This window comes from Danio aesculapii, chromosome 11 (assembly GCF_903798145.1).
Source record: "Danio aesculapii chromosome 11, fDanAes4.1, whole genome shotgun sequence".
In the NCBI taxonomy this organism is placed as follows: Eukaryota; Metazoa; Chordata; class Actinopteri; order Cypriniformes; family Danionidae; genus Danio; species Danio aesculapii.
In genome coordinates this window covers 24,179,011-24,198,244 of record NC_079445.1, presented here as the reverse complement: position 1 = coordinate 24,198,244, position 19,234 = coordinate 24,179,011, and the positions used below count along the sequence as shown (strand labels likewise).

General features: G+C 34.4%; 2 protein-coding genes across 2 annotated transcripts in view; both read right to left on the bottom strand.

The window, feature by feature from the left end:
* Nucleotides 1-10: 10 nt before the first annotated feature.
* Nucleotides 11-6,625, bottom strand: chia.1 (chitinase, acidic.1). The gene is made up of 12 exons (XM_056468515.1): nt 6,577-6,625; nt 6,412-6,479; nt 6,262-6,291; nt 5,980-6,184; nt 5,767-5,823; nt 4,186-4,351; nt 3,975-4,099; nt 2,838-2,961; nt 2,574-2,756; nt 768-884; nt 557-683; nt 11-472 (listed from the first exon to the last, which is right to left on the bottom strand). The coding sequence occupies exons 2-12, from the start codon at nt 6,434-6,436 to the stop codon at nt 264-266; spliced, it is 1,368 nt and encodes a 455-aa protein (XP_056324490.1). The 5' UTR covers nt 6,437-6,479; nt 6,577-6,625; the 3' UTR covers nt 11-263.
* A 5,161-nt stretch (nt 6,626-11,786) lies between these two features.
* The window catches only part of cntn2 (contactin 2), a 69,790-nt gene continuing 62,342 nt past the window's right edge, over nt 11,787-19,234 (bottom strand). The window contains exons 20-23 of the mRNA XM_056467969.1: nt 19,037-19,223; nt 17,874-17,986; nt 15,927-16,095; nt 11,787-13,225 (exon numbers count right to left, since the gene is read on the bottom strand). Coding sequence (XP_056323944.1) covers nt 13,122-13,225; nt 15,927-16,095; nt 17,874-17,986; nt 19,037-19,223 — 573 coding nt within the window. The 3' untranslated portion in view covers nt 11,787-13,121. The remainder of the gene's footprint in view (nt 13,226-15,926; nt 16,096-17,873; nt 17,987-19,036; nt 19,224-19,234) is intronic.

Sequence of the window (19,234 nt, the reverse complement as noted above, 5' to 3'; positions counted from 1 at the left end):
CCACTTTAAGTCAGATTGTCATAAATATCTTTATTTAAAGTGAAAGGTAGAAAAGGACATAGTTTTGTTGCACGACAAGAGGAAAACTAGATGTGAGTGAATATATAACCAGTACTTTACAAAGAACTACATACTGCTATGCATAATAATTAGTCACTTTTATTATCATTATTGTTGTGTTTCTTACAGCTGATGAGCTTGGAGAGATGGAAGACAAGGTGATACATCATAGTTGAAGTCTGGACTGCTGTTTTGACTTACATTCAAGGCCAATCACAACATTTACAAGCGTCAACAAAGACCAGACCAGGTTGGCATTGCTGCACGTATGTGTTTCCACGGAAACAGTGGAAGTATTTGCTGGCATCAGTAGGGTGTGGGTACAGCCCGTCTGGTTTACCCACACAGAAAGAGTTGATGGGGTCAGCGGTTGTGGTGGGACGTGGTGTAGTGGTGGGCTTGGGTGGGAAACCTGTGATGAGAGATTCAGTATTACTATGAAGTATATAACAGAATTATATGCTGCTATTCTGCAGTTTAATCGTGAATTGTTTACCCAGTGAGTTGCGGAGATGGTTGACAAGAGGGTAAGCTCCGTTATAACAGAAGCGGCCAGTAAAATCATCAAAATCTAAGGTCCACACTGAGGCTCCGCCCAGTTTTAAGGAGTTAAGCCACTGCACCTGTTAGAGCAAATACAAGACAAGTTTTGTGAGAGATTTTGTTGGTCAAACCTGTCATTGTTGGGAAACAGGAGCTGATTTTACCTTAGCGGTAATGCTCTCTTGGTTGTCAAATCCAACCCAAGCTCGTCCTTGAACTGCATAGGGCACCATCTGTTCATCAATCCAATGAATGGGGACACTTGATTCCATGGGGCAAATCTGTGGACCAGAAAAACCATCAATTAATTGATAAATTACTGGCTGCTGAGGGCAAAAACTTAGACAAGTTTAGAAATGGTGTTCTTGGATAAATCTGCATTTTTGAACAAATCAATCGAGCTAATGATTCAGTGACACAGTAACAAAAGGAAATAGCTTATTTTGTTCTAGAATGAATCTTTTGAGTGAATGAAGAATGAGTCAGTCACCCAAGACGATCACTTGCTGCCACCTACTGATTCATCAGTGTAAATATTATAGAGCAGTAGTTAACCATTTGATTAAAGGGTTATAGGCACAGTTAAGATCAGTAGGAGTGACACCTAGTGGTTAAACTAGGCATTGCAGTCCAAATGCAAAATCTTTTTTTTTTTACCCAGCATCTCCTTCCCTGACTTGATGCACATGCAGGTTGCCAGATTGACAACAGGAGCAAGCGTGCCTAATGATCAAGCCTTACACCAGAGGTGTCCAAACTTGGTCCTGGAGGGCCAGTGTCCTGCTGAGTTTAGCTCCAACTTGCTTCAACACACCAGCCAGGAAATTTCTAGTATATCTTGTAAAAGTTTGATTAGCTGGTTAAGATTTGATTAGGGCTGGAGCTAAACTCCAAGTTTGGACACCACTGCCTTACACTATAAGCTGCTCCTCTACAGTTTAAGTTAGTGATATTTGTATTGATTGCAAATGAAAAAAAAACACCTCATGCTGATTTTTATAACTCTAAATGTGCGTCTCATTCCAGGGGCTGCTACTTTTATTTTGTGCTCACATTTTTGGCTGCACCCATTGAGGCGCAGCCTTCAAGATTAAAGTTAAATATGCTGCGTTTTCTGCCAAGGCAACCCAGAGTGCTGGAATATAATTGGGTAAACCTAGTATCACAGACCAAAACAGACTGACATTCCAACATGGAACACACACATTTTCAAAAAAGAATAACTGATATTAGCATTGTTTAGCATGCATTTTTATGCTTTAGAAGAGTCAAGAACTTACATAGAACACCTTTTAATATATAAAAATTTCATATTACAGTTTTTACTGTCATTTTAGTCATAATTTGCAGCCTTACTGGGCATAAAAAACGTATAAAAAAGTAAATATTGTCAAATATTATTGTCATTTAACACCACTGTTATAAATGATAAGTGACCCATTTAAAAATATTAATGTTTTTGCATTTATTTCATCTTCATTTGTCAGAATTTATTTTCTGTAATTTATATCTGTAAAATTAGTAATATTTTGAAGTATAATTATTATTAAACTAATTATTTTCCATTTTATTGCTCTGTTTAACAAAAAAAAAAAAAAAAAAAGAATATATATATATATATATATATATATATATATATATATATATATATATATATATATATATTTAAAAACGTTACATTTATTTTATAAATTATTCTATATTTAATTTTTTAATCATAGGCCAATTTTCAGAAGCCAATAAGCCAGTCTTTGATGAACGTAAAAAATTGTGTTTTCTATTTTAATATACTTTATATAAATAAAAAAAATATATAATTATTTCAAACTTATTAATGGTGTTGTTTGTATATACACTTAAAAAACTTTTTTGCGAGATTTTAGTTTATTAATTAGTGACATTAGATCTAATATCTCAAAAAATTCTTCTCGATAGGGCTTGCTTTATATGTAAAAGCATTATGTTAAAACCTCATAATAAGACCAGAAGCCTGCTTCGCGTGTGTAGGGGCCGGCATCAGCGGGACCATTGGCTGGAGCCCCGAGACCAGTTTGTGAAGTGGAGAGCATGAATGTGCGTCCATATGTGGGTAAACCCAGCAGCAGCCTGTCAGCAGGAGCTCCACTGCCAAGCCAGAACTCTACGGATGAATTCTGACGAAGGAAGAAATGAATCTCAGATTAAAAATGATGCTCTGAATTGATAGATTTGAAATATATGAGTTCAGATCTTACGATATTGTGGTGAACGATGCTTCCGGTGTCAAAGGAGCTACGGAAAAGAGGGCTGTTGTGTCCTGTTATGGGGTCCCAGTGGCCATGATAGTCATAAGACATGATGGTCAAGAAGTCCACCAAACTATAAAAACGAAAAAGAAAAATTTTTCATATAGACATACAGACACAGACAGTAATTCTGCTGTGTAACTTGACATATGGCCATATACACTAACCGGCCACTTTATTAGGTACACCTGTCCAACACGCAAATTTCTAATCAGCCAATCACATGGCAGCAACTTAATACATTTAGGCATGTAGACATGGTCAAGACGATCTGCTGCAGTTCAAATCGAGCATCGGAATGGGAAAGTATCATTATTTAAGGGACTTTAAATGTGGCATGGTTGATGGTGCCAGACGGGCAGAAACTGCTGATCTACTGGGGTTTGTCAAGCACAACTATGTCTAGGGTATACAGAGAATGGTCCGAAAAAGAGACAATGCCTTGTTGATGCTAGAGCAGAATGGCCAGACAGGTTCGAGCTGATAGAAAGGCAACAGTAACTTAAATAACCACTCGTTACAACCAAGGTATGCAGAAGAGCATCTTTGAATGCACAACACGTCGAACCTTAGCCGGATGGGTTAGAGCAGCAGAGGAATAAAGTATAATAGAGCACCTTTGGGATATAGTGGAGATTCACATCATGGATGTTATCGTGATGCTATCATGTCAATATGGACCAAAATCTCTGAGGAATATTTCCAGTACATTGTTGAATCTATGCCATGAAGGATTAAGGCAGTTCTGAAGGCAAAAAAGGGTCCAACCCGGTAGTAGTAAGGTGTACCTAATAAAGTGGCCGGTGAGTGTGTGTACAAATGTATATTAAATTGTAGATAATATTTTTGAACATTTTTGTAATTTGTATTTTTGAATATAAATACATGTAAATGGCCATGTTTGCAATTTATTTTAAATATATGTTGCTTATATGCACAGTTGAGGTCAAAATGATTAGCCCTCCTGTGAATTTTTAATTCCTTTTCAAATGTACATATATTTTTATATCTGTGAAACCCAAACATGATTTTGTATGTAAAATATGTGATTTGCATATTATCAGATTACCATAAGTGTGAACTTACCTCGCAATATCTTTGGCCTCGTAAGCATTTTCAATAGTGGTTTTGATGGCGGACACTTTGATGGAGAGAAGCAGAGGAGTTTTCTTTGTGTCGATGGCCTCTTGTTCAATAGCATCTCTCATTTCCTGAGAAAAAAACACAACACAAGTTCAATGGAGTTGAAGTCATATGCATTACTGCTGGAAGTGACTGTGCATCATATTTTTTTCACCTTGAGGAATGTAGTCAGCCTCTGCTTGTCCTGTGGTGGACTTCCATTATGACCAGGATACTGCCAGTCAATGTCCATGCCATCAAACTCATGGAGCCGCAGGAACAATAATGCATTGCGGATGAAAGCTTTGCGGTTTTCTGGAGTCGCAACCACGTTAATGTATCTGAAATGCAAAGAGAGGCGTACAGTGAGCACATGTGTTGTGTTTCAGTTACTCTTGTCGGCAGCCTGGGATTTACATTTAGAGAGCATTTTAAAAACTGAAGAGTTGATCATATTGCTGCATGTTTAACAAAACATATAAAAATAAGAATAATTATTATACAACAATACTAAAAGTTATTATCACATTCTGGTGTACGCATCAAATTAAATTGAGTAAAGTGGTTTCATTTACAAAACTAATTTATTTACATAACTTTTACTTTTGAATTAGTGCTGTCAAATGATTAATCGCACCAGAAATAAAAAGTTTGTGTTGACAAAATATATTTGTGTGTACTTTTCTCAGTGACGGGATGCAGCTGGAAGGGCATCCGCTGCGTATGCTGGATAAGTTGGCGGTTCATTCCGCTAAGCCAGGACTAAGCCGAAAAGAAAATGAATGAATGAATAAATGAATTTGTGCATACTGTGTATATTTTCCATTCATTCATCTTCCTTTGGCTTAGTCTCCATTTCAGAGGTCACCACAGCGGAATGAACTGCCAATTATTCCAGCATATGTTTTACGCAGCGTATGCCCTTCCTGCAGCAACCCAGTACTGGGAAATATGTATATTTTTGTATATATAAATATATGCATGACTATACTATATCAAATATTTGTTTATATTTATATAGATAGAAATATTTATATATAATACAAACTATATATAAAGATAAATATATATGTAAATATATTTCTTTGGTATATTTATGTATTAGCCATACAGTTTATACATTAATAAATATACACAGTACACATGTATTGATTATATAAATACAAACTTTTATCTTAATATAATCTATATTAATCATTATATTAATCCTATAATCGTTTGACAGCACTAATTTGAATACATATTTTTTAATTCATATTTGAAATAATGGTTCATAATTATTCCTATTTATGTCAAAATGAAACCACATTCTTATTATTCTGACCTGTAACTAAATAAATAAGCAAGTAAATAAATAAATAAACATATATATTTTTATATATGAACAAGTGATCACAATTTGTTTTATTACATTTAAATTATTAAATAAAATAAAGTAAATAAGAAAAATTAAATAAAATGTAAATAAAAAAACTAACTATAATCTGAATTTAAAATGACAAATATTTATTTTATTATCTTTAAATAGAGTCTTTTCATATGTCATGAAAATATTTTTGTTCTATACATGCCTTACAATATTTTGGTTGATTGTTTTTAATCACCAGAAAACATTTTTACACTGAATGACATTTTAATGAGTGTCTTCTATAAATCCTGTTAACTAACTAACTAACTAACTAAATAAATAAATAAATAAATAAATAAATAAATAAATAGTTTATAATACAACAATGGTACTACTTGTTCTACTTACGGACTGACACCATTGACCAATCCTCCAACAGACAGCAATGTCTTCAGTGCAGGATTTCTATAAAAATACAAAAATTAAAATGAAACATATACAAATATATAAATAACAAATGTAAAAACAACAGTAAATTGGTTCAACCTTTTTAACCAAAGTGTAAACATTAACCATTGTTTATGGCTTGAGTGTAGTACTGTAGAAACAGCATCTGCTTACACTTTCTTGAGCTCGTTCATTGACTTGTACAGATCGACATCATTCCATTCAATGGTGGTGATCTGATTATCATAGCTGATGGTTGCCAGAGCGTAAACCACATGAGTGCAGAGGAACGGGTCGATGTTTTCTGGCAAGAACTTCCCATTTCCAGGTCTGTACTGAGACCAGTTGGTCATGTAGCAGACCAGTTTTGTGGAGGACACTGTCAAAAAAGATATTCTTGTTAAAAAGCTCATGTAGAAACATTTATTTATGTTATAATAATGAAAATGTTCTTACCAATCTGTAATGACAGCAAGATGCCCAGTCCTATGCAAAAAACAAACAAAAAAAAAACAATAATTATGCATGAAATATATTCAATATTAATAAATAAATGTGTTTAAATAACAAATATAACTTAAGAAAATTGAATATGCAGCTATATACCTGCTAATATAGTCAACTTAGTCATTTTGGTCTTGATCCAAACCGGTATGCTTGAGAAATAGAGTGAGCTGAAATAAAAACAAAACAAAATCAATTAATTTGTGCATATAAACAATATTAATAAAGAACCGAATGAAAAGACAGTAGTGAAGCTGTTCTCTTTACCTGTGTCAGCTGCACTGAGAATGGCCAGTTTGGTGAAAGCCCCTTCACGATCATGTATACTTATACATTATTAATAGTTCCAAAGTACAGCTGATAAGGGCTAACTTCATCAGAACTGGGCAATAAAATTAATAACGAGTCATATAAGGGGCATATTACCGTAAGGTGATATTATCTTTGTGGGTGTTATGACATTATGGGCTAATAGTCAGGGCTGTAATCCCTCAATTACATAAAAAAATTCATACAGTCAACAGATTTGTTTCATATATACTAGTACTGCATAATGGCAGAACACTAATATTAAGGAAATGCTAGAATATTAGCTTGGCACAGGCATCCAGAAACCTGTGCATATTTACATACATACAGGTATTATTATTAGTATAGCTTGGCATTGCAATGTATTGACATTAGGGTGGACACGTTTTCTTTCAGTCCAGGGGATTTAAAAAGGAAAATAAACGGTAAAAGGACTACGTTTTCACAGCTATTTTGAAATAATATGTATATTTCAAAATGCTAGCAAGGGTAGCACTTAGCTACAGGTTACCTCACAGTGTTTTACTGCTACAAAATGGAGAATCTGTGATGGAAATAGAATCAATGTTTTTTATTTATATCGAATATGTGCAATTTTTAACGTAAGTGTTCACGCACAATTAAAAAAAGACATTTGGTGTAATTCATGTCCAGCTGTATAAAAGAGCTAATTTTGCTGCTTAGTATTACAGCTTTTTCCTTATCATATTATTTTATTTTATTGGATTCATTCTAAGCGTAGGCGGTTGTGACCAAATGGTTGTAGAGCTGGACTTGTAACCCAAACGTTGCAGGTTTGTTTGTGACAGTGAGTGTGTGTGCACATTGAATGGGTGAAATGCAGAGCACAGATTCAGAGTATTGGTGACCTTGTAGTAGTGCGCTGTCATTTCCCTACTGTTGCTAGAGAACTGGAAGTCCTGCACTTTAGCAGAAGAAAGCTTAAACAAAAAAAAAGGTAGAAATGTGCGCCATATATTTCTGTCACAATAATCCATGGACATGACCTCAATCATTTTTGGTGCTGCAATATATATCGCCCATACATGAAAAACAATTCTAGAACCATTTTAGCTGATTGTGCAGCATCTCTATCTCTATTGAAGGTGTCAGTGTCAGTATGGGTAAAAAAAACACTATAGTATTTACTCTAAATTACTACCGTGTATTTTCATGAGGTGCTTGACAGCTGAAAATAGATCTGGTATAGCAGATATTGCAACCTCTGTTACTGTTGTACTTTTTTCTTAACATTTATTATTATTTAATTATTTAGGATATATACATTTCACATTCTAAATTCCAGTGCCTAATTATTAAATTGTTAAAATTACTATAATTAAATTAAGACTGAAATATAATGTGTTCTTTGGAAGAGTGTACTTGCCCTGTGATATTATTTTGTCACTCTGGAATTCTATAATGAGTGGCATAAAAGGGTCTTAAAATGACAATACTATTGTTTATCACAATATATTTTGGTACCATATATCATACAACAGGGGCATCATAAATAAATGTAATTAAAAATAGGAGTGACAAGGTGGCTCAGTGGTTAGCACTGTCGTTTTAAAGCAAGGAGGTAACTGGATCTAGTCCCAGCTGGGCCAGTTGGCATTTCTGCATGGAGTTTGCATGCTCTTCCCGTGTTCGTGTGGGTTTCCTCCAGGTGCTCAGGTTTATCCCACAAGACACCTGTGGTACGGGTAAATTTAATAAACTAAATTGTCCGTAGTGTATGAGTGTAAATGAGTGTGTATGGATGTTTCTCAGTACTGGGTTGCAGCTGGAAGGGCATCCGCTGTGTAAAGCATATGCTGAATAAGTTCATTCCGCTGTGGGGACTCCTGATGAATAAAGAAACTAAGCCAAAAAGAAAATGAATAAAAATAGGCTGACAATAATAATAAATAAGTAAAATTAAATATCTTAAACTAGCTTTTTCTAATTTTTTGGCCATAGCTGTTTCATGCTATGCTCAAAAAAAAAAAATAAATCACGATGAAATTTAATATTAACTAAAACCTTGTGGTTTTATTTAATTTGTCAGTTTTTTTAAGTGTATGTTATCTGATATATATAATAGCCTAGTGGTTAAGTTCCAAAATATAGCATCATGGCGCTCACAGCGACACGAGTTTGATTCCTGGCTCGAGGTCTTTTGCCAATCCTTCCCCTCTTTCTGCTCCCAAAGCTTTCCTGTCTCTAACCTCCACTATCCTATCCCAATAGAAAGGTGAAAAAGCCCTAAAAATTATAATTAAAAACAATGTAATACTATTATTATTATTATTTAATCAGTAAAAAATATGAATATGGTATAACTCTTAGCTGTATAGAAAAAGTCAGATACAATTAGTAAAATTCTATGAGATTACTTAATATTCAGGGCAAATCGACGCAGCTCCATACACCACACAATAGATTAAATCCAATGTGTTTTAAATTAATAAGAAGAATTTAAAACACAATGGATTTACTGATATTATTACATAAATCTTGTTCTTATTTGTTTCGTTTATGTTTAACTAAAAATATAACTCACATGTTGGCACCAATAGCCTAGTAGTTAAGTGTGACAACATATAGCACCATGGTGCTCATGGTGACGCGAGTTTGATTTCTGGTTTGAGGTCTTTTGGCAATTCTTCCCCTCCCAAGGCTTTCCTGTGTGTCCTCCACTAACCTACCACAATAAAAGGTGAAAAACCCCTAAAAAATTATGTTTATTAGTTCAATTACGTTAAAAGTATGTCAAAACGGATGGAAACCACAGATGAAAATGGTTTAGTATCTTTCTAGATGTATTAATTTATTAGAGTTTTTAAACTATGCTAACTGTTTAATGTTGTGCTAGCCTATGCTGTGTTGTTGTATTGTGAAGTGCAGTCAGCTTGCTCTTGGGTGTTAACAGGTCAGGTCTGACTGTTGTAACGTGGAGCTAGGCCTGCCACGATATCTATTTTTGTTGTACGATATTCCTTCATTCATTTTCTTTTCGGCTTAGTCCTTTTATTAATCTGGAAATGAACCGCCAATTTATCCAGCACATGTTTTATGCAGCGGATGCCCTTCCAACCCATTACTGAGAAACATCCATACACTCTCATTCACACACATACACTACGGACAATTAAGCATGCCCAATTCACCTATACCGCATGTCTTTGGGATTGTGGGGGAAACCAGAGCACCCAGAGGAAACCCACACGAACACTGGGAGAACAGGCGAACTTCACACAGAAATGCCAACTGGCCTAGCTGGGACTTGAACCAGTGACTTTCTTGCTGTGAGGCGACAGCGCTACCCACTGTACCACTGTGTCACCCCTATTTTTATTTATATATTTATTATTTTAATAATTTACTGTAAATCTTGAATTTTAAAACGATCTTGGAAAACTGATTTTTACAGTCTTTTCCAAGACACGTAAACGAGTGTCAAATGTGGTATCATCTATAGTCTATATCCTGGACAAAGCAATCTGTCAGTTCTTCATAAATATACAACACATAATTTAATACCTTGTCTGCATTACAGACGTGTCATTATTCAACCATACGACTAAAAACACAGTGTCTTTAAATACGGTCAAAATGTTTTATTATTGAAGAATATTTACAAGTGCTGCATTATTCACATTCAGTCCACACTGGACAGGCTCAACCTTTACAACAACTGGGGTACACGGTAGATCAAACAGACAACTTGACATCACAACCTGAGTGACCTTCAGAGTGAAACTAGCGTGCCATTCGACTCACGTAAGCGCACATACAGTCCGTTTGGAAAAGTTGTGTAGCGACTTTAAAATGTTGAGTTGTGTGTGAAGCCCTGATTGAACACAAGAGGGCAAACTACATGAAGTATTGAGGGAGAAAATACATGGTGAACTCATAATGTGATTCAAAACAGTTAAGCTACAAAGAACAAGAGGACACTAGTTTTAGGGCTTTGTAGTCCTAATGTGACTTTAATACATTTAAAAAGTGTAGTTTTGTTTGCTACTGGGTTTGAGACTAGAACCACTATAAAGCTACCGATGATGCTGTTGTGTGTCAGCTTTTTGCTAAAATGGTTTTAAATGCCACTGAGTGATTAGGAATTGTAATTTACAGTAAAAATCTCATGGACATTGCTAGACATAATTGTAAAGAAAGTGATCGAGAACATGTACACTACCTTGACAAAAGTTGTCAACTAACAACTTGACGTCTAGTTGATTATTCGGAAAAGTGGCAGAATTGTCAGATGAATCATCTGTTGAACTGCATCCCAATCATCACAAATACTGTAGAAGACCTATTGGAACCTACATGGACCCAAGATTCTCACAGAAATCAGTCACATTTGGTTAAGGAAAAATCATGGATTGGCGTTACATTCAGTATGGGGGCGTTCAAGAGATCTGCAGAGTGGATGGCAACATCAACAACCAGAGGTATCAAGACATTTGTGCTGCCCATTCCATTACAAACCACAGAAGAGAGCAGATTCTTCAGCAGGATAGCACTCCGTCTCAAACTTTAGCCTCCACATCAGAATTCCTGAAAGCAAAGAAGGTAAAGGTGCTCCAGAATTGGCCAGCCCAGTAACCAGACATAAACATTATTGAACATGCCTGGGGTAAGATGAAGAAGGAGGCATTGAAAATAAATCCAGAGAATATTTATGAACTCTGGGAGTCCTGCAAGAACGCTTTCTTTGCCATTCCAGATGACTTTATTAATAAGTTATTTGAGTCATTGCAGAGATGTATGGCTGCAGTCCTCCAAGCTCATGGGAGTCATACACAATACTCATTCTTTTTTCACTGCACCATGACTTTATATTCTATACTGTACATTATTTCTGTCAAGTGACAAAACTTTTGTCTAAGCAAAGTCAGACCTTACTATCCTAATTAAATAATTAAAAATCAAGGCATGATCATATTTTATTTTGGTAAAATAAGTGAATCTTGAGGTCTTTGACTTTTATTTAAGCCACTTCTGTTGCCAAATAATCAACCAGAAGTCAAATTATTTGTTGTTGCTAAAACTTGGATAGGCGACAAGACTTTTGTCAGGTAGTGTATTTAAAATAACTAATTACTCCAAACAGTCAAGCACCCCTCGTACACAGAAAATGGATATATTTACAGTAACAAGTTGACGTTATATAGAAAAATTAAATACAAACATTAAATAGAAAAGATGTTAGAATCTTAAAGAAAAGCAGTTGAATAGGCACTAATTAAATTAAGTGAAAATTTGGCCTTCTTGATTTAAATGAGATTCAGCATCCGCACAATAACTTGAATACTGCCAGATTTGACCTTCTACACCGTTTGTACTTTCATAGGTAATGCCGCAGTACTGCAAGTCAAAACGTCAAGAAATATTTGGCTAATTAAATTTCAGATAAAATATAAAAATAAAATAAACTTAAAAAAATAAATACAATAAAATATATAGGTTTTTAAAAAACAAATGTCTTCTAACATATAGTTCTGGATTTTAGACCAGGGGTCACAAACAGTCAGGAACTGCTATACACTCGACCCCAGGACCCTCAAATCAGTCTAATGTCACATTATCGAAACACGTGTATGCTAATTCATTAAGCCAAATGGCCTTTGTCACCCGAAGTATGATTATGTTTCCATCATAAGAAGCAGCCTCCAAAAGATTGAGCCATTCACAATCACCATTCAGTCCTTGGAGGAAAACAATACCTTATAATAAATGATAATGTTATAGGATAATTATTAACATGTTTGTCCATGAGTGTTATCATCGGTCTTGTTCAATGTCCAGTGTTTCGCTCTTGTACTGTGCTAAGAAAGAAAGAAAGCATCAACCTATGGACGTCATTTTTATGTAATCGTTGAGAAAAAAGACAACGAATAAAGGCAATAATATTGAGTGAGATAACAAAGCGATAACTTTGGCAAGCCCACTTTAACGACTAAACAAAACTGAGCTTCTGTTGTACCGCTGCCTTTCACCTGTCAAAACTAGAACACTACGACAGTCATTCAACACCAATACAAAACAATGTTAAGAAAATTCATGATCCGCCCTTGCTTCCTCGGCACCCAAACAAATGAAAAATTAAAGGATTAAATAAAAAAACGTAAACATTTAATCGGATCGTTTTGCAGTCCACTTCCTGCAATGAAGTAGTTGTTTAAAAAAAGGGTTTGGAAATGTCAACAATACATCCATGAGTTTATACACCAAACAGAGTTGTTGTTGTTGTTGAATTTTAGAAACTACAACCGAATGTTGACATGACCACTGTCACGTTTGAGTTTCCATAAGGCAAGCGTCTAAAATTATAACACAATCAAAAAGTCTCCCACATCGACCAGTCATTCTTGTAAAAAAGCATTTTTATACAAAAGAATCTTCCACTCCTCATATTTCATCCCTCATGAAAACCCCCCAGCTCCCACCAGCCCTGCCCTTCTGAGGAAAACCTGCTCCATCCTCTGTGGCGTTCAGAAGATATGCCCACATCACAGTCCTGATGAGCCAAAGAGAGCGAGCGCAGTGAACAGCAGAAGAGACCAGGAGGGGGTCCTCCAATTGCCTGAGCTGTTCTGGACCATCATTCCAGTGCCTGTGGATCACATACACTGACATTTAGTGCTAGATACTGTACTAAACCCACCACTCATAATTACTCTCAGGGCCAGTTTACACCTAATATCAAAAAAATGCTTTTTCTTGATTACGATGTACAATGCCACTTTTGACCACTTTCAATCATAATTTTGAGGAGAACAAATGTAATAGGAACAATGTTCTTTAACCAGTTTGCAATTCTATTGCAAACACAAAACATAGCGTAGTTTTACAGGCTGCCATTTCACAATTGTTTTGTTGGCTCCTTTTGTATGTGAATTGTGCTGACTTGTTTCACATCATTAGATTGAAGATCATACAACTCCCATTTATACACTCACCCACAGAGTAGGTTTTTTGTTGAAGCACTTTTTACTGTCATCTCAAAAACATTGCAAGAATTAGATGCTTTGTTTCCAGTCAGGACTTAGAGAAACTTGTTCATGCTTTTATCAGCAGCAGGGTGGATTACTATAATGGACTCTGGCTTTCCAAAAAAGACAGTCAGATAGTTGCAGCTCATCCAGAACGCTGCTGCTAGGATTTTGACCAGAACCAGAAAGTCAGAGCACATCACACCTGTCCTTAGGTCTTTACACTGGCTCCCAGTTACATTAAGAATAGATTTTAAAGTATTACTAATTGTCTATAAATTACTAAATGGCCTAAGACTTCAATACATTACAGATATGCCCACTGAATAAAAACCTAACAGATCACTCGGATCTTTAGGATCATATAAACTAGAAATTTCAAGGGTTCCAGAAATGATCAGATGTGCTCCAGCATTAAGTACATTCAAATCAAGACTTAAACACATCTGTTTAGCTGTGCTTTTACTGAATGAGCACTGTGCTACGTTCTGTCTTTCTTTTCTTATTTATTCTTTTATAACCTGTTAACACTTAAGATTAAAATCTGTTTTTACGAGTTTTAATCATTTTTTATTTTCTTGTTTTTTTATTACTGTTTATGTAACGCATTTTGGATTACCATTGTGTATATGTGCTATATAAATAAACTTGCCTTGCCTTGCCTTAATAAATGCAATAAAAAAAAAAAACAATTATAAATAATATGATTAACAATATTATTTTAAAAAACCATCTCAATAATATGAATTGTTAATTTTTGTTAGAATTAAACATAGTTGACTAAGCACCTAAATAAAGTTAATATGATCAACAATTTTTTTATTTTACTAAAAAACAATTGGTCACACTTTACAATAAGGTTCATTATTTAATGTATTTACAAACATGAACTACGTATGAACAATACTTGCACAGCATTTATTAATCATAATTTAACATTTACTAATGCATTATTCATTCATTTTCTTTTCGGCTTAGTCCCTTTATTATTCCAGGGTCACCACAACAGAATGAACCGCCAACTTATCCAGCACATGTTTTACGCAGCGGATGCCCTTACAGCTACAACCCATCTCTGGGAAACACCCATACACACTCATTCACACACATACACTACGGACAATTTAGCTTACCCAATTCACCTGTACCACATGTCTTTGGACTGTGGGGAAACTGGAGCACCCGGAGGAAACCCACGCGAACGCAGGGAGAACATGTAAACTCCACACAAAAACGCCAACTGACCCAGCCGAGGCTCGAACCAGTGACTTCCTTGCTGTGAGGCGACAGCACTACCTACTGCGCCACTGCGTCGCCCCCTAATGCATTATTAACATCCAAATTCATGCTTGTTACCATTAGTTAATGCACTGTGAGTTAACATGAACTACCAATAAACAACTGTATTTTCATTAACTAACTTTACTCACATCCCCAAATACTGTAATAAATGTATTGTTCATTGTTTGTTCATGTTAGTAAATGCATTAACTAACATGAGCTAATACAACCATATTGTAAAGTGTTACCAAACATGTCAATAATATGAATTTTATTTAGGTACTTAGTCAACCAAGTTTAATTAAAACAAAAAAAATTAAGTGGAAAAATAAGACAAAACTCATATTTGCAGTGCATTTAGATATATTTAAGCTTTATAGGTGGCATCAGTGCAGTAACATGTATAACAATCTTATGTGATTCATATTTTAAAAATAAAGATGTGAGGATAAATTTTTATATGATTTAATAATTACAAATTAAATCAAATCAAAATTGTTACTAGGTGGTGGCAGGTCATGGACTTGTCAGTAAATAATACATCCAACTCATTAATTTCCTTGGCTGATTTACTGATTAATGAACCAAGTGACACTCATCATGAATGGATCACTGAATCATTGACTCATTTGATTAGTTAAATATACAGATTCATGCATTAATGAACACCACAATTCAACGCAGCTGCACTCATCACTGCATTAGCAAATTTGCCATAGCAACTTGAAATATTATTATAAACTAACTTTTCATTAACTTCTATGGCACTACAATAAATAAATTGTGACTAACTTTGTGCTTATGCCTGAAACTGATCTCCAGAGTTGTATCTATAAGTTTTTAATATTAATATCCTGGTGAATTGTGGGATTACAATTTGAGCCATTGGTTACTGACCGCTGACATAGGTTGAAAGTGGACAAAAGATATGCACTTAATTACCATGTGTAAATTAGAATGTGCCTCTCTCATCTACTTGTCTATACATGCCCTAAAATGCATGTTAATATCAGGTATAAACATGGTGTTTGCAGCTCAAACCTGAGTCTCGAGACACTATGGTCTCATGGGCAGCACCATCTCCTCCATCTCCCCAAGAGCGGATCTCCAGAACCACATAACCATTGTCCTTGGGTAATGGCAGTCTGACGGAGGTCTTGCTTTTCTCCAGTACCTTTAAAGCAGACTGTCCTTCATGTTTGTAAAGGACCTGTATAGAATTAATTTGCAATAAACACTATTTAGAATTCAGTCATATAAAGCTTTGTATCTTTCTGAAAAAGCCAAATCTGATTAACTGATGTATATCTGATTTAAATGAATGACTATCCACTACTGCAATCTGAAATTAATTTCCATAAATGTGATTTAAACTGGAGTTTCAAACCAATCTTAAATTCATAAGAGTTCGATCATAAAGCTATGTATCTATCTGAAAAAGGCAAATCTGATTAACTTTATATCCAATTTGCATGAATGACTATCCACAACTGCAATCTGAAATCGATTTTCATAAATCTGATTTAAACTGGAGTAAGTGGAGTTTCAAACCAAATATGAATGTAGTCTGATTTGTAAAAATCATATTTTTTTGGCAGTTAAAAAAGTCAAATATGCAGATGACTTTGAATGACACCTAAACAAGGCTAAAAGCGACTGGAAATCATACTTCTATAATAAAAAATGGCAAACCTTTTAAAATATATTAGACACACTTCCATATCTTAGTTTTTCCTGTTATTTTGGCTCTCATTTCTGACTGTCATTGCTTTAAAAAAGACAAATTTTCATGCAAATTAATTTGTTTAAATTGTTTATTTTTTATAGAATTTTTTGAGAGTTACTGATTATTTAATATTTAAATCATAAAAATGTAAATATAATTAATAACTTTAAATTGTTTTAAAATTAAACACACTAAAAAGATACAGAAAACAATCTCACAAAATATAAAATACATTATTTTTCTTTTTATATACACTACTGGTCAAAGGTTTTTTTTTTAAATAAAATTATTCTGTCCATCAAGGCGGCATTTATTAAATGTAAAAAATGTAATAAAAAATGTAAATAGTTAAATACTTATAAAAAAATTTTAATAATTGCTTTCTTATTGTATGTAGTTTCAAATGAAATGACTACTCTATTCATTATTGCTTTTATTAATATTACCATTAATAATAATAATAATAATAATAATAATAATAATAATCATCATCATCATCATCATAATAATAATAATAATAATAATAATAATATTATTATTATTATTTTTTTAATAATAATAATAATAATAATAAATATTAGAGTGATTTCTGAAGGATCATGTGACTCTGAAGACTGGAGTAATGAAGCTGAAAATTCATCTTTAAAATCACTGGAATAAATGATTAAATGAAATGATAAACTACTTTTGAACCGTTATTTTTTAGTGCAATAATATTTCACAATTTTACAATTTGTACTGTATTTTTGATGAAATAAACGAAGCCTTGGAGATCAGGAGAAGCTTATTTTAAAACATTTAAAAATCTACGGTAGTGTATGTTCGTCAGACATTAAGTAAATGATTTTCTTCGCATTGTATAGTATAATAGAATTAATATCATTTAAATACATGTTATAATAATATTAATTTTATTATTAACTATTTAAACAACAAGGAATGAGTTTGTTGTATTTTTGTAAAAAATAGATAAGATTTGTACATGGCTGACCATTGGAAGCCTGTTTCTGCCACAGAATTTAAGAAAAGTCCTTTTATCTCACAGTTCTGACTTTTGGCTTGATTTTCAAAAACAGAAGACGTGATCTCTTATCACATGACATTATAGGCGGCCCTTTTATACATTCTTACCTCAGAGGAAAGAAATGACATGGTATCACACACTTAATGATCAACGAGTAAACATTGTGATATCACGCAGACGGACCAACATAAATATACATCTACACAAACAGTTTTGGGTGTCAGTGCGTGTCGCTCACTTTGTAACCGAGAACAGCAGACTCATTGTCCATGGATTTAACATGATCCCACCTCACAGTAACCCAAGAACCGTCAACTTTCCACGAAACGTTACCTGGAGGGCGGTTGGGGGCTAGAAATAAAGATATGAGCAAAAATCAGTCCACAGAGACAAAAACTTTGACAGGAATTGCAAGTTTTTAGGTTTTAAAGTATATGAATGATACATTTTAATGGTTATGGAAGTGACAGGGTTGATCTAGTGGCAAGGCTTTGCGTTTCTTTGATTGGCATGTTATTTTCTCAACAGAGGAGGATGTAAATTATTAAAGATGGTTTTGAGTCAGATACGAAAGATGTGAAGTGTTTTTGGACAAACTTTATCCAAAGCAGTATATAGAAAATATAACAAGGTGATGTGATGCAACAAGATCTTACATTCTCTCAACTTTTCCACCCTTAGGCTACAGACTTACGCAAGTTTAAAATGAATCAGCCCTTGTTTTTCCTGGAACGTCTTATCAACAAAAGAGTGCCCTGATTTAAAAGGTATCCCGCTGTCATTTCAACATTTCCTTATGTGCTAATGAGCATCATGGATCAAAGTTGAATTGTTTAAATTTGGCACATTAAATGAACCTTTATATCATGTTGGCTTCAACAACATACAATTCAACAATGATTCCAGCATTGATTTATAAGTATCTGCTAACATTTTGCACTAAACTTTCTTTCAATGTTGTTTTAATATTTCATTCAACGTTAAAACAACCAGCATTAATTCTTTTAGATTTCACCATTTACTCACCCATCACTTTTCACAAACCTGTTAGTTTCTGTTTTTATCTGCTGAACACAAAGAAGATATTTTGAAAAATGCTGGAAAGCGGTAACCATTGACTTTCATAGTATTTGTTTTTTCCTACTACGGAAGTCAATGATTACTGGTTTCTAACATTATTCAAAACATCCTCTTATGTGCTCAACAGAAAAAAATAAACTCATAGAGGTTTGGAATCAACTGAGGTTGAGTAAATGTTCATTTTTGGGTGAAATATCCTTTTAAGTTCAGTCTTGGTTCATTATCAAGGATTGTTGTTTATCCTTTTAAGTTCTTGGAAACATGTTCTATTGGTAGTTAAAAATGCTGTGCGCATTTCTAAGCCTTAAAAAGAGGACTTACGAGGTTTTTTGGTGATGACAGTGGTTCTTGGTGAAGCTGGACCAGTGCCGGCACTGTTGTAGGCCAGTACAGTGATGTGATAGAGAGTGTTGGGCCTCAGACCCGTGACCCGTGCTGTGTTTTCCAGCCCTGCTGTTCTCACCCGGTCCGCAGCTGCCTCGCGTTCATGTTGCCGCCAATAACGAATCTGCAAACACA

What these genes read in the sequence shown, in the direction of transcription:
- chia.1 (XM_056468515.1), bottom strand. Translation starts at nt 6,436, where the DNA reads ATGACTAAGTTGACTATATTAGCAG. An exon ending in ATGAACGAGCTCAAGAAAGT is followed by an intron (nt 5,824 to 5,979) that starts GTAAGCAGATGC and finishes GTATTTTTATAG; the next exon opens with AAATCCTGCACTGAAGACAT. An exon ending in AAGAGAGCATTACCGCTAAG is followed by an intron (nt 684 to 767) that starts GTAAAATCAGCT and finishes TTGCTCTAACAG; the next exon opens with GTGCAGTGGCTTAACTCCTT.